The 23,505-nt window shown below is 39.6% G+C and overlaps 1 protein-coding gene across 1 annotated transcript in view; it reads left to right on the plus strand.

The window, feature by feature from the left end:
* Positions 1-23,505, plus strand: part of ITGB6 (integrin subunit beta 6) — a 74,625-nt gene that overhangs the window by 44,210 nt on the left and 6,910 nt on the right. Inside the window, exons 10-15 of the mRNA XM_079782202.1 lie at positions 2,675-2,809; positions 3,028-3,445; positions 8,775-8,997; positions 11,854-11,951; positions 16,656-16,775; positions 22,057-22,223. Coding sequence (XP_079638328.1) covers positions 2,675-2,809; positions 3,028-3,445; positions 8,775-8,997; positions 11,854-11,951; positions 16,656-16,775; positions 22,057-22,223 — 1,161 coding nt within the window. The remainder of the gene's footprint in view (positions 1-2,674; positions 2,810-3,027; positions 3,446-8,774; positions 8,998-11,853; positions 11,952-16,655; positions 16,776-22,056; positions 22,224-23,505) is intronic.

A 23,505-nucleotide genomic window follows, 5' to 3' on the forward strand; every position in this document is an offset into this window, starting at 1 on the left:
GTTGGAGTGTTGGCTTGGCCTGAGCCCCCTTGTCTTCATTCTGTCCCATTCCTGGCTTTGAGCTTTTTCTTTTCTTTATTTTTCTTATTTTTTATTCTCACCTGAGGATATATTTTTCAATTGATTTTTTAAGAGAGAGAGAGAGAGAGAGAGAGAGAGAGAGAGAGGCATTGATGTGAGAGAGAAACATCAATCGGTTGCCTCCCATCCTCACCCCAAACCTGCAATCTCTTGGTGTACGGGACAAGACTCCAACCAACTGAGCCACCCAGCTAGGACTGAGCTTTCTCTTTTCTGATCCCCTAGGCTGAGACACCATTGTCAAGGATTAGTCTTCTAATACTTCAACCTTCACTGATCACGCTCTTTTCTGAACTGCCCCAAACTCTCATCTGTATTATACAATTTTTTTAAGTTAATGCACAATGACTGACATTGTATGTTACCTGCTTCACTTGGTTCCATCTTGTTGTTTTCAGTAAGATGATAATCATCTTGAGGGCAGAAATCTGTAGTTAGACTCATTCCCCTACCCTGACTCTACACTAAATGTAAAATAGGACTAGATAAATTCCAATATTGCTTTCAAGGCACAGTTCCTCCCACATATTAATATCTCTAAAATTGAGATGCGTTTTATAATTAACTAGAATTCATGCACAGGTGAGGTCCCTCTGGATGGCCTGCAGGGATCGGGCTGAAACCCACAGTCCAACACCACCTGCTGCTCTCATTCATCTTGGCCCCACTGTGCCTGCTGCGGGCTCGCACCCGATCAGTCCTGATAGGGAGAGGCTCATGCTGCTGCAGCAGTGCTCACCAGCCATGAGCCCTGCATCTGGCGCCCTCCCCAGGGGAGTGGCCAGTGGGATCAGGCTGAAACCGGCTCTCCAACATCCCCCGAGGGGTCCCGGATTGCGAGAGGGTACAGGTCAAGCTGAGGGACCCCACCGATGCACGATTGGGCCAGGGAGGGACAGCAAGAGCTGCTCCAGGACGTGTCCAACCCATCTCCCTCAGTCCCTATCAGCCAGACCCCAGCAGCAAGCTAACCTACCAGTCGGAGCATCTGTCCCCTGGTGGTCAGTGCATGTCATAGCGACTGGTCAACCAGGTGACTGTCTGCCCCTTGTGGTCAGTGCACATCATAGCGAGCAGTTGAGCAGCCTTAGCATATCATTAGCATATTACACTCTGGTTGTTTGGTTGTTCTGCCGTTTGGTCTATTTGCATATTACCCTTTTATTATATAGGAATATTATGCTTTGATTGGTTGTTCAGTTGGTCTTCCATTTGGTCTATTTGCATATTACCCTTTTATTATATAGGAATATTATGCTTTGATTGGTTGTTCAGTTGGTCTTCCATTTGGTCTATTTGCATATTACCCTTTTTTATATAGGACTAGAGGCCCGGTGCACAAAATTCATGCACTGGTGTGTGGGGGGGTGTCCCTCAGCCCAGCCTGCACCCTCTCCAATCTGGGACCCATCGGGGGATGTCCGACTGCCAGTTTAGGCCCAATCCCTAAACTGGCAGTCGCACATCCCTCTCACAATCCTAACCGCTCACCTGCCTGCCTGCCTAATTGCCCCTAACTGCCTCTGCCTGCTGGCCTGATCACCTCCTAACCACTCCCCTGCTGACCTAATCGCTGCCTAACCGCTCCCCTGCCAGCTTGAGCACCCCCAACTGCCCTCCCCTGCCAGCCTGATCACCCCCTAACTGCTTGCTACCCCGCTGGCCTGATCACCCCTAACTGCTTGCTCCCCTGCCAGCCTGATCTCCCCTAACCGCTTCTGCCTCGGCCCCCACCACCATGGCTTTGTCTGGAAGGAAGTCGGATGTCTGGAAGATGTCCAGTCGACCTGGTCTAATTAGCATATTACCCTTTTATTAGTATAGTTGTGTCTTACAAATGCTGTCAGCTGGGCAAAAGTCACACTGTGCTTTTCATTTCCTGCACATGTGTGCACTTGGCCATAACTGTATATATTGTTATTCAATTTGTGAAGTGCACTCTTTGTACTATAAATATTGAGAATAATTGCCATTTAAAAACATCTTCAAAATTATACACTATGATTTGATATTAAAATGAAAAGTTATTATATATGCAGAAATGTACCAAAACAGAGCTTCAGGGTATAAAATTGATATTAAGGAAGCAAATATTCATTGTTGGGGGAATGATTGCAATTCTGTATTCTTTGCAAAGCAACAACCCACTTCCTCATGGGGCATGAAAAATGATGATACAAGAAAAGGAAGCTATTGTTACATTTTGTTGCTGAGTACAAGTGAAAGAATTGCCTCTTATATGTCAAACAATGCAACTCAGGGCTGGAGAATTTGCCAGATCCCTCAGAATGGATAAAATAATTTTCAAAGCAATGATAGGCTGATGGCATTGATTCATATGTTGTGCAGAATGATTCTGAGGTATTTTATCATCGTTCGTTATAAAATAATGTGTTTCATAATTAATAGCATCTTGGATTTGATAAAATACGATTGTGTGTGTATCTTGCTCACTTGATTAATGATACTGTGAATTTCTTTTATACACAGTTTAATTTTATTCATTTGTAGTTTAGTAAATATGATTCTGATTCTCTTTTTGGCTGTGTTTTCTGGTTGTGACTTCATCTAACTCTTTATGTCTTAATGAAAGGAACTCCGGTCTGAGGTGGAACTGGAAGTATTAGGAGACACAGAAGGACTCAACCTGTCATTCACGGCTATCTGTAACAACAGGTCCTTCTTCCCACAGCAGAAGAAATGCTCCCACATGAAGGTGGGAGACACGGTAGGTACATGGCCAGTGGAGGGTCTGAAAAAAATATTCAGGCAAGTCAGAAGTTACCTTAATGCACTGAAGGTGCACTTCCCCTTTCAATAATTTTCAAAGCAATTGTCAAAGATTTCCCAATACGTGCTTTCTGGCAAAGGTGACCCCCATGTGGCTTTGTTTCCCCCCGTACATTTTGGTGAATAGAAGAAGATAATTAGTATTTTCTTTTCCAGGCTTCATTCAACGTGTCTGTGAGTATACCAAACTGCGACAGAAAAAGCAGGCACATTATCATAAAGCCTGTGGGGCTGGGGGACACCCTAGAAATACTTGTCACTCCAGAATGCAACTGTGACTGCCAGAAAGAAGTGGAAGTGAACAGCTCCAAATGCCACAACGGGAACGGCTCCTTCCAGTGTGGGGTGTGTGCCTGCAACCCTGGCCACATGGGTCCTCACTGCGAGTGCGGGGAGGACGAGATGAGCACAGATTCCTGCAAGGAGGCCCCGGATCACCCCTCGTGCAGTGGAAGAGGCGATTGCTACTGTGGGCAGTGCATCTGCCACTTGTCTCCCTATGGAAACATTTATGGGCCTTACTGCCAGTGTGACAATTTCTCCTGCGTGAGACACAAAGGGCTGCTGTGTGGAGGTAGGCTATGTCTAAATCTACCTTACTGTGCGGCTGAGCAAGTATTAAGGAGGGGCTCTTCATCCTTTGAACCATCCACAGTTGCCTGGGCATAGTAGGTGCTCAATAAATACTTGCTAATCAACTGAATGGGTTAATCTTCAGACCCAAGGTAATGATTTTTTCTTTTCTGGCTCTTACATTCATTTGGAGTGAGATCTCTGCCAATTCAATTTGCATGTCTATTATTATTTCCCTAAGAGTAAGTAGGTAAAAGATGGAAATGCCTTCTCTTTGGTTATTACACAGATTCCACAAAACTGCATGTGATTTGAACTCCATTATCATCCAGACTTTTCTGGATCAGACTGCTGGGTATCTGACCCAACGCTTAAATATTACTTTGGAAAAATTAAAAGCAAGACTGCTTAAGGAGCATAATGCCAAGGACAAAGGACACACAAAAACTAAATGGACTTTCAGGGCCTTAGTTCACTTGCACAAATATTTATTGAACATCTATTATGTGGTAGATACAAAATCAGGAATGGGGTATAATAAAGATGAATAAGCACATCTGTAAAGAAGGTTATGATAGGGTAAAAATGAAAATTACAGAATTTTTTGAAATTGAGAAAATTTTAAAATAGCAGAAATTTTTGTTTCTTATCCTTTGTAGATGTAAAATCACTTTATTTTAACCTTTTGCACTCAGATGTCGAGTGTGACTCGACACGGTTAGCATTAGAATAAAGGAATCGAGAAAAAAGCAAGCGAGTGCAAAGGGTTAAGAATATATTATACCATATATAACATGACTACTACATAATCATTCTGATGTATGTACATATATTTACGTATAACCTATTAAGCCGAGAATGACAAATGTGTTTATATACTTTTAAATGATATAAATGTGTGTTACAATCGAAATGTAACTGCTGAATTTAAGCTCTCATGGCTCCCTTTTTCACATTGTCTGAGCAGGCAGCTTTTCAAAACAGAAAGCCATTCTCTTCAGAGAAAACTAAGCAAGTTATGTTTTCAAAAACCACAGGGTCAGGAACATATAAAAGAGACTGATTTTCAGGGGAAAAAAGCCCTGAGAAAAGAAGCCTCAGAGAAGCCTAAGTTCTTTGAAAACCATTTGATACCCTTAGAAGGGTGCCCATGTTTCCTTTCTTTGCTGCGGCTGCTGCTGCTGCTGGCAATAGATGCCTCTGAGGCTGCCTTCTTTCTTACCCCAGAGAGAGAAAAATTCAGGGTCTGTCTAGAGTGGGACACATTTCTCTTTCTTTTCATTGAAAGGTGCATTTCCTTATTTAATGGGTGTGTTTCCAAACCCACACCAGTTGGTTTCTTTGCACAAGACGCACACAGGACACAGTCTAAAGCCAAAGACCATCACCATGTCTTGGAAGGAGTATGCTCAGCAGAACCCCAGATTGCATTCCTACTAGACATCTTTTGATAAAATATGTGCTCAAAACATTTGAAATTACCTTTCAGAAATCATGAAGTGTAAGCTAATGCAATGTAATAGCAACGTTAACCCCACTTTATTTCACCTTAAATCTTAGATCGAAGAGATCTAGGACAGTAATAATTGCTGCACTGTGTTCAGCAACCACAGTTCTTCCAGTGTCTTGATGGGTTTTCATTTTGTTTTGTACCATGCATGCAAACAAAAAGAAACTAAAAAAATGTTTGACTTGATCTGTGCATTATAGTTCATAAGGTCTGACAACAACACCTCCCTCTGTATTAGATACAGTGATTGCTAAAGAAATTCTATTTAGAAAATACAATTATTTCTTCAGTTGGACTCGCAGAACTTTACCAATGCCAATTGCTTTCATACTTTGGGGGTAATTTATGATACGCAACCATTACTGTTTCTCAAAAGCTATTTTGTTTTTTAGTCACATCATAAAGGATGTTTGTTACTCTATTATTAGCAATTTCCCTTATAAAAAGGGATACTAAAATTAAGGACAATTATTCAAATTCAACAAATAGTTATGGAGTACCTACTATGTGCCTGGCCTTGTGAATGGACGCTCTGTTGTTTCTAACAGAGCCCAGAATATGCTATAGCGTCACTTGTGTAGACCTCCCTTATTTTACAACTGATATACTCTGCAATGGCTGCTTCTCTGAAGGCTACTGTCACAACGTTCTTTTTCAAGCCCCTTTTGTCATCCATCTGTAAGCACTCACAGATAGAGGACTCGATTGATTTTTTTTTTCTTGCCCAAATTCCATTAGTCTTTTGTATTTTGGTTCTAGGAGATTGGAAACTCTAATGGTATTATAGTAAAAAAAATCTTCCTGCCATTATGCACTTTTAGTTATCAGCCAACAGCATTCCAGAAAGATCCATTCCTCCGAAAAGAGCCTGATAAATTTTTCTTGATTTTTGGTTATCATCTTTCTTCTACATGAAGCCATTATAAAGTTTTTTTTGTTGTGGTCATGGTGTGAACAGGTATTTAAGATAATTAGTTGTCGTGAATAGCAATTAGCAACTTTTGTGACTAGGTAATGGTTCTGGAAGGCCCCCAGAAAGGAGGGTTTCTTAACTCTGAACAGAGCTCTTGAAAGGTTTTCTAAATCTCTGCCAGCCGATTCTTACATGTGATGATACACTTGGGCATTCCCAAAGCCTTTGGAGATGCACATTTCACTTGACAGTATTTATAAATCATATTAATGTTTCAGGATAAACTTCACTATAGGAATCTTTCCCTATCATAAAGTAAATTTCTTCTTTTGCTGAGGAAGAAACAAAAAGCAATTGCAGTTTAGAGGATAACTTACATATAAAAGTTAAACTAATGGCTTGGCCTAAATCACCTAACTATTCTTAGCTTTGAATTAATTAGTTCAATTATGAATTAAATAGGTTATGAAATGCAGTTGGAGTATGTCTTAATGTCATGGAACCAGCTAAATTTCAACTCTTAATCTTTCACTAGAGAAGTATATGTTTTTAGTATGTATATATATATCTATAAATATGCTAATATATTATATATATTTCAACTCTTATCTTTTATTAGAGACATGTGTGTCTTTTTTGTGTGTATATATGTTTATGCATATATCAGAATCCAACTTCCAAATTTTTGTGGCTGTCTCCTTTGTTCTATGATTTCCTACTTCATATCTCTTAAGCTTAACGCCAGGTCAGCATGGGAGGCACCAAAAAACACACAAGCCCATTATAATAAATACTTTATTTGTCACTTCATAGTATTTCATACAGTATTATGTGGCCAGATCGAAAAGGAGCTTTTCAGGGCTGGATGAGCTGCTTGCCTGTAGCAAGTCTCCAGCCTCCTTCTTCAAGCTGTCTCTGCCCTGGGCTTCTGCAGCATCCTCTCATTCCCCTCTTACCTCTGAAAGCATCCTTTTCTCTGATTGCATTTTAAATTCTGATGCTCTCCAGGGGGTGTCTCACTCCATCTGCATCCCCTAGATGATCTACCTGATTCACAACTTCAACTGCCATCTAGCTTTAATGGATCCCAAACCGCACGCTTCAGGTCCATATTCATACATACAGTGGACCCTTAAACAACACATGCTTGAACTGTGTGGGTCCATAAATACTGTAAATGTATTTTCTCTTCTTTATGATTTTCTTAATAACATTTTATTTTCTCTTTATTGTATGAATACACTATACCATACATATAACATACACAACAATTGTTGATCGACTGTTATGCTATCAGTGGGGTTTCTTTCTAGTCAACAGTAGGCTATTAGTTGTTAAGTTTTTTGGGGGTCAAAAGTTATAAGCAGATTTTGACTGTGTGTGTGGGGGGGGAGGGGGTCAGCACCACCCCTAACCCCCATTTTGTTCAAGGGTCAACTGTATTCAGCTGCCTACTAGGATGTCACACAGGTCGCTCATACTCAACGGAACAAAAAATGAACACATTTTCTCCCCACTCAAAACTTCTCCTCCTCTGCTTCCGAGCAAACTGTTCATTCAATAATGAAGCAATACTCTACGCCAGGCACTGGGGATAAGACAGCGTGAGCTAGTTTCCATTCCAGGACAGTGGAAAGCCCTACCATCCAGCTAGCAGTCTGGTCACCTGGGGAGGATTCTACCCCTCTATCTCTTCCGCTCCTCTTCCACCCAGCACCGATCGCACCCACACCCTAAACAATTCCCTGGTTGCATACCATTTCCTCTCCATTCCCAAAGATGCAAGGTCTGATAGTTTCTGAACTGGTTTTCCCGTCTCTAGTTTGACCCTCTCTACTGATGCCAGGACATTTCTAGAGATGTATCTATCTGTTCAGGTCTCTCACCTACTAAAAATTCTGTAACTTTTGGGACAAAAGTTCTTACTTTAGTCCATAAAGCTTTCCATGATGTGATTTCTGACTTTTTGCAGACCTTTCCCCCCTCCCCTCCTGCCACACCTTTGGCTCTGTCTATATGAAACTACCGTGGATATTAAGCAGGTCACACGATTACACACTTCTGGTGTTAACCTGTTTTCTCTGCTTAAAATGCATGTCATTGTTTTCTATCTTCCTTCTACCTTTATCTTTCAAAGTCAGCTCAAACATCACTTCCTCTAAAAACTTCCCAGAGCTCTAGTCTAATTTGGAAACTCTTCCCCATGAGTATAACAATGATCATATTGTATTGTATTTATTAGTAGTAGTATTTATTTGCCTGCCTCCTAACACTAGACTATAAGCTCAGTGGCCTTGCCTTATTTAATTTTGTATCACCGTGCCTTATACAATATTTTGCACATGATATGTGCTCAATTAAAGTTTGTTAAATAAATGAACTTGTTGAGCACTCACCATATGTCTGTAAGACATCTAATGAGTGAATGCAGAGCCAGGAGACTGACACAGTGTCTCACTGAGCACAACCATTGGAAGTAGATCTTATTCTTTCTATTTTACAGATGAGGTTTTCACGATCATCGAGATTGAGTGTTGTAAAGATGGGCTTTTATCCAGGTCTGTCTTGTATCTTTATGCTATGGCACCCAAATTTAAAGCAAAATATTGTAAAAGCAATTATCTCCTTTCACCTGGCTATGAATTCTCTTTGATATAACATCAGGTAAGCAAGCTGGTCTTCAGTTAAGAGACCAGATCAATAAATAAATACAGTTAGCAAAATATACTACACATTCATAAAATATATCTACACTCACTCCCTTCCCTCCCCCCCCCCCCACACACACTCACTTTTTTCTCATTTTTTCCCTTCATCATTTTGATGGTGTTTAAAGGTAAACAGAAAAGATGGTGCCCCAAATCTGAAAGTGGTTTTGACCCTAAGAAACAGCGTTTTGTTTTACAGATAACGGCGACTGTGACTGTGGCGAGTGCGTGTGCAGGAGTGGCTGGACCGGCGAGTACTGTAACTGCACGACCAGTACGGACTCGTGCATCTCTGAAGAGGGGGTGCTCTGCAGCGGGCTAGGCGACTGCGTCTGCGGCAAGTGTGTGTGCACGCACCCCGGAGCCTCAGGACCGACCTGTGAACGCTGTCCTACCTGTGGCGATCCCTGCAACTCTAAACGGTAATGGCTCTCCTTTCTTCAGTCCCCTTCGTCCATACATTTCCTGGTGATCCAAGTCACAGTGACATTTTATAAACTCAGACCTCGGGTTGTTTTGCTGGATTTGGTCTCCAAGGGTCCGCGGAAACACGCAAGCCTGCGAGGCCCCTGTGACGGTCAGCCTGGAACGCCAGTCCTTCACTAGCCTCTTTCCCAGTCCTGATTACCCAGGACCACAAAGTCGCATTTCTGCTGGAAACCAGCAGGGGAAGCTGAGCTGATGTCTCACACTGATAATATCAGATCACCTCTCAGTTACAAAGCCAGCCACACAGAAGGAATGCCCTGGGGGTAGACTGACGACTCCCACATTCAGTATTTTTTTCAGGGGAAACAGATAAACTTCTTTCTTATCTGGAAGTTCATAGCCTGACCTCACTGATTCATTCCTACCTATAGACCCATGAAAGCAAAGTGGCAGGAACACAATCTTGGCTTTCCATTTTCTTCCTTCTTTACCACTCATGCTCATTGGCCCCTTCCTTTGGTTATCATTCTGCACGACTATTGGGTATTGTGTTATCTTTTACACCATATGAACAACAACAACAAAAACAAAACACATTTTCTTATTTTCTAATAAAGAAACTATTTCTTTGGTTGACAGCTAGCTTTTTTTTTTCTTTTTTTTTTCAGGGAGAGAGGGAGTGAGAGAGAAACATAGATGTAAGAGTGAAACATTGATGGCTGCCTCCTGCACACCCATTACCAGGGATCAAGCCTGAAACTTGGGCATGTGCCCTGACTGGGAATTAACCGGCAACCTTTCAGCACACAAGACCATGCCCAACCAACTGAGGGCTGACAGCTAACTTCGTAATGGAAGTGGGACAATATTTGTAGGTTAAGTGAAACAAGTCTCCAAATTGGCTGTGTTATGACATTGCAGTGCATGATGTACTTTGCAGCAAACATGCTTAAACAGCTCATATTTTCATTAACTTTGGTGCCCCAAATGATGGCATTTGCATTTCTAATGTAAATGAAGTAAAAAAATCAACATTCACTCAGTGGTATTCACCATTCAGGTGTTAAAACTTCTCTGTCACATATGCCAAGAGAAGGATGGGGACATAGACTTATTTGAATAGAATTTAAGGTAAAATGTTCTTTTAAGATGTTTCTTCTATTATTTTTCTATTTTGTCATCTCTGTAAACATGATTCAATCTTAAATCTGATTTATAAGATAAGAAGTTAATAGTCAAGTAGATTAAATTTGAGGAATCAGAGTGATCTTTGTGGTATTTACATTAGTTTTAAGATAAGTCCATTCTTCCATTTATTCACTCATGCATTTATTTATTAAGTAGGTATTAAGTACCTTCTCTATGCCAGAAATAATGCCAGAATCAAATGGGTTGTATTCAAATGGGCACGCAGCGATGACAGAACCTGTTATAGTTTCTACCACTACAGGTGCTGAGAATCTAGTGAGAAAGACATATATTTTTAAAAGTAATGATGATGCGTGTACTACAAATATCAGGGGAAATACTTTGTAAAAGTATATGATTGTCTAACCACTATTCTGTATATCTGAAACTAACAGAAAATATTATTGCTGATAAACTGTAATTGAAAAATAAAATTTAAAAAGAACAAAAATAGTTATGATGATATCTGGACTGACAGTTACAACAGGAGATATATAGGGTGCTATATGGCAGGAACTGTATGTATGACAGGAGATAGGCCCCCAGACTAGCTTGGGCAGCCATCAGTGAGATGCCCAAAGGGGTAGAGGTTCTAAGGGCTTCCACAATCTCCAGCAGCCCCCTGCAAAGCCACTCCAAATAAATATATAACATAGATAAATGCAATACGCTTGCAATGCAAGGAAACTCTCAGACAAGACTTCTATTCCCACTCCCACATAGATTGCTGCTCTTAAGCCCTTCCTTCAGAGGAACTCGGAGGCTTCTACTGCAAGGGAACTAACTGGGAAGGGTCATGGAAGACTTGTCTGAGGAAGGAGGTTCCAGCTGAGATGTGACAAGGCATGGGTGCGGGTGGGGAATGTTTCCAGCACTTACTAGTAGAAGAGTGTACATGTCCATGGCCAAAGGAAGAGAGAGGCACCATGATGTGCCCACAAGTAAGACAACATTTGCTGTTTGGGGTTACTCCAAACACAATCTGTTTGTAGTGATTTTCAGCACAAGATAAATTCAGGGTCAAAGTTTTACTTTGCTATAGAGACATCTTTACAATGGCTTAATTCCTGGGCTATGCTTTGGGAAATACACTTTTCTATAAGTAGCAATCTTTTATTAAAAAGCTTGTATTAATGCAGACCCAGTCTACAATTCTTACCTTTTGAAAATATCCCTATCAAAGCTTAGATGCATTCAAAAGGGTTACAGAAAAGTGAATCTTTAAAATAGTCATTCATGACATAGATGAATTCTTGTTAAGATATGGACCATTTCTATTAAGAAATTCAGACTTTGTCTACACTGTAATTATATTTTAGCAGCCTAAACCCTTCCCAGGAAAAATATAAAATGAAAACATAGCGAAATCAAATACCAAAATAATTGGGGGGATTTTTTGTTGACTTTTATTTTTCTAACTTAAACAATCATTAGAGATAATGAGGATAGTAGCTATTATCAGGGCTGGCTCAGGGAACATTGATTACTGAGTGGAATTCAGAATAAAGCAGTTTCCTCTTGGACATCACCCAACTACCTTTGAAAGTAACAAAAGGCACCGTCCTCTCTGAGACACACCTTTAGCATGTACCACAGTAACAGCATTAAGCACTATCCCAGCTGCCAACATGAACTGATAAACTGTTGAATAATGTTCCCAGGAGCTGCATTGAATGCCACCTGTCTGCAGATGACCAGGCCCGAGAAGAGTGTGTTGACAAATGCAAACTAGCTGGTGTGACCATCAATGAAGAAGAAGGTTCTGCTTGTCTTAAATTGCTTTCCTTTTCTTTGCCTAGTTCTTGAGAGGCACCAACTCTGTGGTGGGCTTTCCAATAGCTGGACTTCATTTGTACCAGGGCATTCATTGCCTCATATTAGTTATTAAGGGGAAATGTATTCCATAAGGCTAAACACCTGGTGGTTGGGGATACAAGACATTTAAAGACATGGCTATTCTATTTGACATCAGCTCTGTGGGCAAGTTCACCTCTCCTTAACAGATACAACTATAGAGAATTCCAGAATGCTATATTGTTTGAATTAGAAGGAAGAAAATTGAAGCAATACCTAAATGTTAACCCCCAAGCCTGAAATTGTCCCCTATTACCCAATTGCTGTATTTCAAAATAGGACAAAGCAAGGTATATTATGGGCCTCCTGATAGAGCCCTCAGACACCAGGCAGTTTCTGATTAGTGGACCAATTTTCTTCTTCTCCCCTCTGTATGCTTTTACTCCCAACTTTCCAAACATGGGCTCTACATGGGCATCCTCAATTCTCCGTTGTCTCACTCTCAAAATAGGAGAAGGGCCTGTTACCTTTAACTGCTTAGCAAGCCCTGCTCTTGTTTTCACCTGTCATTTTTAGACGTAATTACTTAAAATTATATTTTTTCCTTCATGGCAAATTGGCATCTCAAATATTCACATGGGTTGTATTTTAGCTGGGAAAATAATTTGTGGACATTAAGACAAAGAAGATGACTGACTCCTCTCAAAGGGACAGTCTGGGGGGACTGGTGTTTCCCCCACCACACACTCTGCGTCATTATGCTGCTCAGCTAGAACGGCTGCTCTGCGTGCTGTACAGATGCCACCAAGATGTATCTCAGGTGAAGTGGCGTAATCAAGACAATAATTCATGACACACTTGAATATATGGGATCAGAATACCAAAATCAATCCATTTCCAAGGAGGAATAAGTTAGTGTCATTTAGTTTTTTAAAAAAAATTACCTACATTGTTTCAAACTTGAGATCTCTGACTGTGCACCATTGAATAACCCTAGATGGAGGGGCCTGATTGGTGCTCGTAAAACCCCTCGTCTGTGTTTTTTCTGGTAAATAAAGAAAAATATGCCAAATAGCCGTAAATTGGACAAAATGGTGTATACCTTACACCGATACCGAAGGCAAGATGCCGTGAGAGCACTGAGGAAAGTGGCATTTGTGGACTTCCCAGTTTAGTAACTAGTACAAATCTCAGCATATCCTTCTGGCTTCATTTCACACCAACCATCTGGGATATTTACCAGATATTTCCAAGAAATGACTAAAAATTGCAGAAAATGCCCTGCAAATGACTAGAACCCTATGCAGTAGCAGCCAGAGAAATCTAATGTGCTGAGGGGAAAAGGAGAGTGAACCTTGGAAACATAGAAATCGTGAACAGGGGAGTTACCATATTTAAATACACAGTTTTCTAAGTACATTATCATAAGTGCTTAGATTTGAGGGGAAGACTAAATCTCAAGTGGCATTTAAAATATTTGCATTATTATTTTTTGTGTTCTTGTCTACATTATCTTCAGAAAAGGGGAATGCAACTATTTCTAACTCAGAAATTAAAAACAATAATTGCATTTCTAATACCATTTAAAAGCACTAATCTTTAAAAAAATATGTATTCATTAGCCTATGAATTCAAAAGTCATTTTTCTAATGAGCCTGTTATAAGTCCTATTTCAAGTTACTCACCCAGTTATGTTATTGATCATATCACCTTGAAATTATCACAACATATTTGTCCTTCCATGGGGTCTTTATCAGCCCTTCCTTCCCCAACTAGGACATGGAGGGTAACATAAGTATAACTTTATAATCCAAATAAATCGTTCCCCACTTGTGCTGTGGTGATTTGTGTGAGCATTTCCAAGGACATGCAGTTTAATTTTATTCTATCCATTTTGCAGAAAGAGACATTGTTCATTTACCCCAACATTCATGTACTCGGAGCTTTGTTGCTCAAACCGTGTTCCATGGGACACTAATTCCAAACGTGTTAAATGGGAAACTACGCACCCATGGTCATATGAATTTTGGAAATGGGAAGCTACACCTTTTGTTTCCTTAAAGAACTCCTGAAAGTTCCTATGCACATGATGTTAAATGTACGTTGCAAATTTTCAGGAGAGGCAAAGAAAGATTGCTATACTTAAATACACCGTATTCTAAGTACTCACACTTATCAACCACAGAAGCCTTTTTTTCTGCTTGGGAAACTGTTTTCTCTGAGAACTACTGACTTGGCCCTGGAGCAGAGGTCTTAAACACACAGTTATCTTGATTCAGTGGTGCCGGCGGTTTATGTTTTCCACATTTTTCCTAGACCTCCCTAGACCCCAGCCTCCTCACCCCATTCTCACATTTCTTCCTTTTCTAAGTATGATTTCATGGACTGCCTGAGATCTTATTTTCCTTGTATTATTCTAGCACAGCACTGCTGACACTCATAAAGGTGGGGAAAAAGAAAGGTCCATTTCTTATGAACAACAAAAGAAAACCTTAGCAGCTAATTATGCAAATCTCCAGCCCAAGCTGGACCCTTACATTGCACATTCAATAATACCATTTTAATACCCAAACACTGTGAAGCGGGCCAAGTCTAAAGTCATAACCGTCATGAAAAGGAGTGGTGAAGTAATTAAAGCAAGAAGGGAGTCATGACTCAAAGGTCATATTAGCAGTTCCATTAAAACTTAAATAATCCTGGCCAAGTAAATTAAGCCTCCCAGTGCTTCGACATAGCTATTTAAAAGAAAATAAAAAAGCAGGATTAATATTACTGAAAGGAGTATTATAAGCTATCCACATATTTTCTACCTGAGAATAAAATGTTCCATTAAGTAAGCTCGAGAGGAACAGAGTGGGTGTGCGCTGTCGTGGTCAAGAGAAGGAGGGAAGGAGAAAAACAGTGCAACAGGAAATAGCATACTCCCCAAGGCTGGATGAATCCTAGTTCACCAAGTGGTGTGGCAGAAGGATGTGTGTTGAAGGCCAACTAGAAATAACCGAAGTATGAATTATATATAGACAGTTCTGTTGGTATCAAACATATGAAATAACACAAATTTCATTAATCGAGTGTTGCCCGGAGGTTCCCAAATCTCTGAATTAGAATCACCTTATTAAAAATACTATTAAACAACTCACTCAAATACAAATGCCTGTGTATACCGATGACCTCCCAAATCAGAATGCCCAGGGGCGGGCCCCTGAAATCCATGTTTCCAGAACTCCCAGGTGATTTAGATAATCATAAACATTTAGGAATGACCAAATGAGAATGATTTGTAATTAGATTTCTTAATATTCCTGTGTGCATAGAGGCTTCTAATGGATTCAAAAACACCTAAACCTATTATCTGAAATCTTAGTAATAATACTAAAAGTTTTACTAGTCTCTGTTTCCATAGATAATATAAGAATACCTCTCACAGACCCTAACGTGAGACTTTTATCTTAGAGATTGGATGCAAAGCAGCTTATATATTTGTGCCTTTCTATGAGTATGGCAATGCTGAACAACAACAACAAAAATCCTATTAAGTTCTCTTTGTTAGAGTCAGAGCAACACATATAGATTCTCTTTCATTAAAACCCTTTTTTATATTTAAGCACTGAGAAAAGTTATAGGTCTAGCAAGAGTACGTCCAAGATTATCTAGGACAGTCCCATTTTAATATTCTGACCCACTGAGTCTTAGTACACTAAGACTGGATTTGTCTTAAAATTTTAGGTTAATAACAAACAACAATTGTATTTACAGGTTTCTGTAAAAGTGTTTGTAACTATATCAATAAAAAGTCTCCAACTTGTAAGATAGGAGAACTTGAAGCAAGTTGTTTTTTAATTGGGAAAAATGCTACATAATTTTGGCATAGATGCAGGCCACTAGCATCTCTGATAAATAGTATTAACATCTCAGATTGACTGTTTTACTTTATTTTCAATTTCTGATATGACATTCATTTTCTGCTTCTTGAATAAGCTCAGCAAGAAAATAATTTCTATTTGGAAAAGATTTAAGGAAAAATTGATTTTTTTTTTAAATTAAGAAAGGGGCTATGCTGAAGGGTCAGTCAAACTGTTATCCTGGGTTCTTTTTATCTGAGCTTTACCTTTATCTTGCTGGTCCCTGAGCTACATAACACTTCAATCTCTGTTTCCTGATATTAATATATATTTATTGTTGTGACACGGCATGGCCAGAAATCTTGACTAGGGCATTGTGGGAAAGCTGCTCCCCTACCCCCTTAGAAGTATCAATATCAGTTTGGACTGTGGAGTCTCTTTCTGGAGTGTAATCTAGGCTTCCTCCCAGATGCTCGCAGCCAAGAAGAACATATAGCCCCCTCATTACCATAATCAGGGCCATTCTATTCCCAAGACAGCTAGGCATACCTGCCTTGAAGTACTTTTACTCTATTGAAATCCTGCCCCCATCAGTTTGATAGGTGCATTTGATGGTCAGTCCTGATTGACCACACCTGGAACTGTTCTTCTGGAACATGAGTAGAAACTAAAACCTCAGTCGGTGGGAAACATCTTATGTCCTTTCTATTCCTATCGTGCAATGTTGAAATTTCCCATTTGCATATTAAAACTCAATACTACTTTGCTTTCAAAATAATCTCTTTTGGAAACTCATTTAACCTAATGAATGATTCCTTTATCTGCAGATTTCTCAAAGGATAGTTCTGTTTCCTGTTCTCTACAAGGAGAAAATGAATGTCTTATTACATTCCTAATAACTACAGACAGCGAAGGGAAAACCATCATTCACAGCATCAATGAGAAAGGTGAGTGGTGTGCCTTTCATTGTCAATGGTAAGTGATACTACATGGGAGAGGAAAAAACAACCAGAAAGACACTTTGGGTAGCTTGCCAGGAAAGACATTTCCAAATTTTTGATGATATGCCTCTATTTTCCCAATGACTGAAAGGTTTGATAGCTCCCAATATCTCTTAATAAGACTAGATGACAAGATGAGTGTATTTGTACCAATCATCCTCTCCCAGAAAGGCTGAATGCAATGTAAGCAGAAAGCGTACCTTTAGGAAAGACTAACGGGAAGGAGCATAACAGCCTATGAGACTGAGTTTTGAATCAGGTGAACCTTGGTTCAAATCCTGCTCCGCCACTTACTAGCTGCTTCACACTTTGGAAGATACTTGCCTCTATTTCCCCATCTGTAAAACAGGAAAAATAATACTTTCTTTTAAGGAATTACTCAGGGATTAAATGGAATGATGCATATAAAACATGTACCAATTCATAACCTAGAGCCATGGGTCATTAGATGATAACGCCGAATCAAAAAAGACACAAACCAGGAAGTGAGGAAGTGATCGGAGTCCATTGCTTCTGTGGCTTTGCTTCCACACCAGCTTCTGGAGCCACCTTGGGACTCAGGAAGCCCTCAGATAAACACCGCATCTTCAGTGAAGAGGAGACAGAAGTTTATATTAGAAGTTGATATAGAGAAGAGAGAAGAGTGGGAAAGGCACTTTTGTTGAGAAGTTGTTAACCTTTAGGGAGCATCAGACGCACCTAAATCTTGCAGGTCTGAGTGTGGCCCGGGCAGCTCTGATACTGAGGGCTTCAGGACCTCCTTTGAGCGACTCTGTCTTAACAGCCTTGGCCACATTCTTGGATACTCACAGGTGCCCCACCTTTTCTGTCTTCAGTTAAGAATGTGTCCCTCGCCTGGCTGGTGTGGTTCAGTGGTTGTGTCGGCCTATGAACCAAGAGGTCATGGTTCGATTCTCAGTCAGGGCACATGCCTGGATTTCGGGCTCCATCCCCAGTGTGGGGCATGCTGGAGGGAGCTGATCAATGATTCTCTCTCTCATCATTAATGTTTCTATTTCTCTCTCCCTCTCCCTCCATCTCTGAAAGTGTATATATATATATATATATATATATATATATATATATATATATATATTTAAAGAATGTGTCCCTAAACCTTTCCAGCAGAAATGACAACTGCACTAAATCAGACCTTTCCAGACCTTGTCAGCAACTTCCTCCTCCTCCCCCATAAAGCCTGGAGCCTAAGTTCTGCCCCAGACAACAGCAGTGAAGGCAGGCTAGAAGGCACATGTGTTTTGTTGTGTGTGCTTGCTCGTCAGTGTGCTGACAAAATATTAAGTCCTAAATTTGAAACCAAGAGTATCAAACTGCCATCACTTCAGAGTGTAAAAACCAAAGCAATACCAAGGTAACCAAAAAATAAGTTTAAGACATTGAAACCAAGCAAGAGAATATGATTAGAAAAATATCACATTGCAGGGCTAAGGGTCGGGAAGAGGCAAGATGCAAGGCTATGATTGTGACCATGACCTTGGAGCTCAGGTGGGCAGAGTAGACCTGGAGACGTGTTCTTGAGAATCTCATGTAAATAGACTTCTTTGAAATGAATATGTAAAATGCATCATAGGCCATTAGTTAAGGAAAGTTAAGATGAATTCTATTGTATAAGGAAGAATTCTTTCACAGTAATTTTGTCTCTGTCTGTCTTATAAAGTCAAATTCTTCAACTAGACCCTCAACTCTCTGTCTGTGACTGTGGTGGTGGCTTTAGCATGTTTTTCTTAAGTCAAAACCATTCCTTATAATATTAATTCCATTGGGAAAACGAGTTCCAAGCAACAAAAACAAACTTCCAAAATAGGGTCTGTTTTTAATTCAGGGGCTTTTGTATATAGTTGGTTTAATTTTTATTTTATTTTATTTATTTATGTGTGTGTGTGTGTGTGTGTGTGTGTGTGCATGTGTGAAACATCCCTTTAGCTAATAAATGCCTCCTTGGTGTTTTTTCTTTTCTTGTCCCACAAAATATGAGTAGCACATCAACAGGCCATCCTTCCAAGAGCACTCAGATGCCCTGAGCCTTACAGTTTTTTCTGCCCCCCTGCTTTTGTAGTCAGTAGTCACCTGACAGCTCCAAGAAGGCTGCCTTCCTGGCAAAGGTTGGCCTTCCTCGCTAGTTAGGCCAGAGCTCTCGGGGCCCTGAGGGCAGAGCCCATCCCCAGGAGTCCGTAGTTCCCTCTCCCTTTAAGACCAGAGACACTTCGGACAGCTGGTGGGAGGCCTGGATAGAAAAAGAGGCAAAATGGGAAAAGAGGAGATGGAGCTTAAGAATTCCAAACAAATTGAAAAAGAAACCAAGTGAAGGGTCATCATCAGGGGTGTGTGGATGTAGGGGGAGTTTGCTCATCTTTTTTTCTTACATCTGGAAAAACTTTCAAGGATAAGAGCCACATTCATGAGGGGCCAGGCAAGAATAGTTGGGGAGTCTTCCTGGCAGGGATGTGGGTATTGCTTCCAACTTGGGGGTTCCAGGCCCTCGCGGTCTTGAGGATAGAAAAGGGGAAGAGTGAATTTGTTGTAGTAATAATAGCAACTCTCAGCATTGAGCCCTTACTAGTACCATATGCCAGGTATTATTCTAGATGCTTTACATGTATTAATTCATTTAATACCCTCAGCAGCCATATAAAGCAGGTATTGTTATTATTTCCATTTTATAGGTAATGAAATCGAGGCATAGAGAATTTAAATAATTGGTAGGTTTTGCAGCAATTATGTACCAGCGCTGGTCCTGGAACTGGAAGTCCATGTTCTTAACTATTGTGCTATACTGCCTCCCACTGGCTGTATGATCATAATAAATATTTGAATCCCCAAAATATGTTAAATCAGCACTGTCCAATATAAATGTTAATGCAAACTACATATATAATTTTAAATTTCCTAGTAACCATATTAAAAAGTAAAAAAGGTTTAAATGAATTTTAATGCTTTATTTAATCCACTATATCCAAAATGATGTCATTTTGATGTATAATCAATATAAAAACTTAATGAGATTGTTTCCATTTTTTTCATACCAAGTCTTCGAAATTAATGTGCATTTTGCATTTATCACATTAATTTGGAAAGTCACTTTTGTAGTGTTCAGTAGCCATATATGGCAGACCTACCAGATTGGCAGCATTAGAAACTCAGGTCCTTAGAATTAGGTGCCGTACTGACCTGGATTTTCTATTGTGTAATACTTGCTTTGGTACTTGGGCCAAGATCTTGTCTTGAGAAATGAATAATTCCCAATGATTCTAAATTCTTAAAATAATCATCTCTGCTAGGTCATGCTAATTCCTCCTCTTTTTATTCCCTAGTGGCGAGCCCTCCTAATTCACATTCTGGCTGCAGGGTCTTAGTAAGGTTCATCTTGCTTTAAGCAAGAATATGCTATGCCCCGTCCCAGACATTCTGTAGTCAAAGATGTAGCCAATATATATTCTCATTGACAGGCACCTGCTGCTCTCTTCGAAGGAGTGTTGCTAACCTGTTAGAAGCAGCCATGATTCATTTGCTATGCTAGAAACAGTCTTTAGATCCTCACACTTTAGTTGCTATTTCATTAGCTCCTTTACTTATTTCTGCACAATCTCCTTACATGGTTTTTTGGCCAAAGAACAAAGATGTGTGAGGCCAGCCATCACACGGTCAAGGGGTCATTAGTCCCGCTCAAATTCAGACCAGCTATAGATTCTTACCTTGAAAGTAGCATGAGTAATCTGGGTGTATAACTCTCCTTATTAAATATTGAAAAGCACTAAGAGTTAAAATAAACTAAGCATGATTCATTTCCTCCTCAGATGCCATGAATTTGCCTCACTTCTTGCAGAGGGAGGCGGATATTTAATGATAATTTTTATATGGGATATTTTTCCCCATGAAAGCAAGGGGAGAGCTTACTTATAATGTTTCATTAAGACTGTGTCATCTCCTAGGCATATTGCAAGGATTATTAGTCATTCTGCTGTCAATGAGGGAAGGTACTGTATAATTGCAAAATTACATTAATATCATCAATAGTCAAAATAACATTTCATAGAATGTTCAAGTTAAAAGGACTATACAAAACATCTAATTTTCCAAACTTCCCTGAAGATAACAATCACTTGGGGTACTTTTAATAATAAAAAATCTTTGGCTGCATCTGAGACTGACTAAATGAGAATCTCGGGGGAGAGGTCTAGAAAGCTGTGGGTTTAATCAGCATGAGCTCCTGGGCTTAACCTTATTTCAGGGAAGGAAGGGAACAGTGAAGTCCCACACCTTTGTTTTACAGATGAGGGTTCTGGGGCTCAGATAGATCAAAGGACTTGATGGGTTTAGATGGCTACTGTACTTCAATTCAGATAGGAATTGAACCCACCTCTCCTGACCCCAGTCCAAGAACTTTGCAGGACATCAGGTATTAGAGTTAAAATAAAACTGAAAGCCGTGATTCTCTTCTGTCTATTAAAAAAACATTTTAAATAAGAAATCAGCAGCAGACCTTAACTGGTTTGGCTCAGTGGATAGAGCGTCGGCCTGCAGACTGAAAGGTCCCAGGTTCGATTCCAGTCAAGGGCATGTATCTTGGTTGCGGGCACATCCCCCGTAGGAGGTGTGCAGAAGGTGGCTGATCCAATGTTTCTTCCCCATCGATGTTTCTGACTATCTCTCTCCCTTCCTCTCTGTAAAAAATCAATAAAAAATATATATTTAAAAAAAAAAAAGAAAAGAAACCAGCAGCAGTAAGTAGGAAACTTTTCAGGAGGCAGATTTCATATAATTTTGAGTATAATCTCTTAGTTTCAAAAAATAAATAAAAGTAATTATGTGTATGTGTACACATAAACACTCATCCCATTTCTACTTTATCATATACCCAGAAGAGACTACTATGTTTAGTGATTAAACTGTATCTTATTTATGCTCCTTTATATATTCCATGTGCATTAATTTTCACTCTTTTGGATTCTAACTCTGAGTCAGCCTTTCTAGTGTATATCCATTTGCTTTGAATAGCCAAACTGCTACTTTATCTTCTGTTCTACTTTGAAGGAATAGGGCTATCCTTCAACAAGTAACTCATTTAAAAATATTTTTCCAGCAAAACAAAAGGTGTTACTATTTTCCCCTCTACTAGAAAAATGTACAGTTGGAAAACTTAATGACAAATGTTTATCAAAATGTTAATTGTACCATCTTCTTAATATGATTTTCTTTGTTCCCACAGACTGTCCAAAACCACCAAACATTCCCATGATCATGTTGGGGGTTTCACTGGCTATTCTTCTCATTGGGGTTGTCTTACTGTGCATTTGGAAGCTACTTGTGTCATTTCATGATCGCAAAGAAGTTGCCAAATTTGAAGCAGAAAGGTCAAAGGCCAAGTGGCAAACGGTATGTGAACATGTAGGGGCTACTCCTTGTCTAGGGGAGAAAGTGTCTTGTAGAAGAAATGGGAAGTCAGCTTTCTTCTGCTCTAAAAGAGAGTTAGAACGTCATGCTCTTTCTTTGCTCCTCTCACCATGTCCTCAACAGCTTTGACTTCTGTTCTGCCGTGGAGACAAAGGAACCTCTGTCCACTAATTGGGTCCCAGGCGGTCCTCATAGCATGCATTTGTCTCTCAGGACAGTGGGGGATTTCCCCACTCTGAAGAGTCTCCTTATTTATTAGTAGCTACTTCAGGACACCAAGGACATATATTTTATTTCTCACCACCAGGAGGACCCATCAGGCCCCATTTGATAAAGCATAGGTGCTGTGTGTACGCATTTCCATAAACGGTTATGTTATAACTAATGGAATAAGATTCATGAGTACTAGACAGTTCATGCCAATTACCATGGAAATACACATTACTCCAAAATAGGTTACAAAGCAAAGTTGAGAAGAGTTTTTAAATACCATCCAGTTTTTCTGAATATCATACATTTCAAACAGCTACCTGAAAAAAACAATCCCAAAAGTATCAACCTTTAAATATACATACTCAATAGATATAATTTATGTGTCTCCTCTTTACAGTAATCAAACACAAAGCAGGACTCCAATTTTGTGTGTTTCTTTTCCACGGGAGAGATAGTTACATTTCTAGAGGCCCATAGAAACAATTTCATAGTTTTAATTTCATCTTTCTTTCCCTAATGGTGCGTCCAGCTATCTAATAGCAATTATCTTACATTGCTGATTCTAAAAACAGTAATATCACAGGAGAAAATACAAGCCAACACAATGCTCCTGAGCGTTCATCTGCCCAGATAAATTGGTGTTACAAACACTTTTTTCTCTAAGTTTTTAGTGATATCTTCAATTCCTAGAGCAAATGGAATCTTCTGTTTTGGATAAATTTATCGTGATAAGGGATGTTTATATATTATGTAGTTGTTTTAAAATAATCATATTATATGGTGCAGGACAAAGGACCAATAGAACATTTTATATACTTGATCTTCCCTTTAAAAATGCCTTTATATACAACAACCAAATGAAATGTATGGATCTTATTTTGATTCTGATTTGAATAGTCCAAAAAAATACTTTTTTTTTTACAACTGGAAAAAGGTTAATGTAGACTGAGTATTAAAATGATAGCAACATATTGTGATTAATTTAATTAGGTTTGATAATGGCATGATGACTTTGCTAAAAAAAAAATCCAGATTTTGGGGTGAACGAAAA

The sequence above is a fragment of the Cnephaeus nilssonii genome (genome assembly GCF_951640355.1).
Source record: "Cnephaeus nilssonii genome assembly, chromosome: 10".
NCBI lineage: Eukaryota > Metazoa > Chordata > Mammalia > Chiroptera > Vespertilionidae > Cnephaeus > Cnephaeus nilssonii.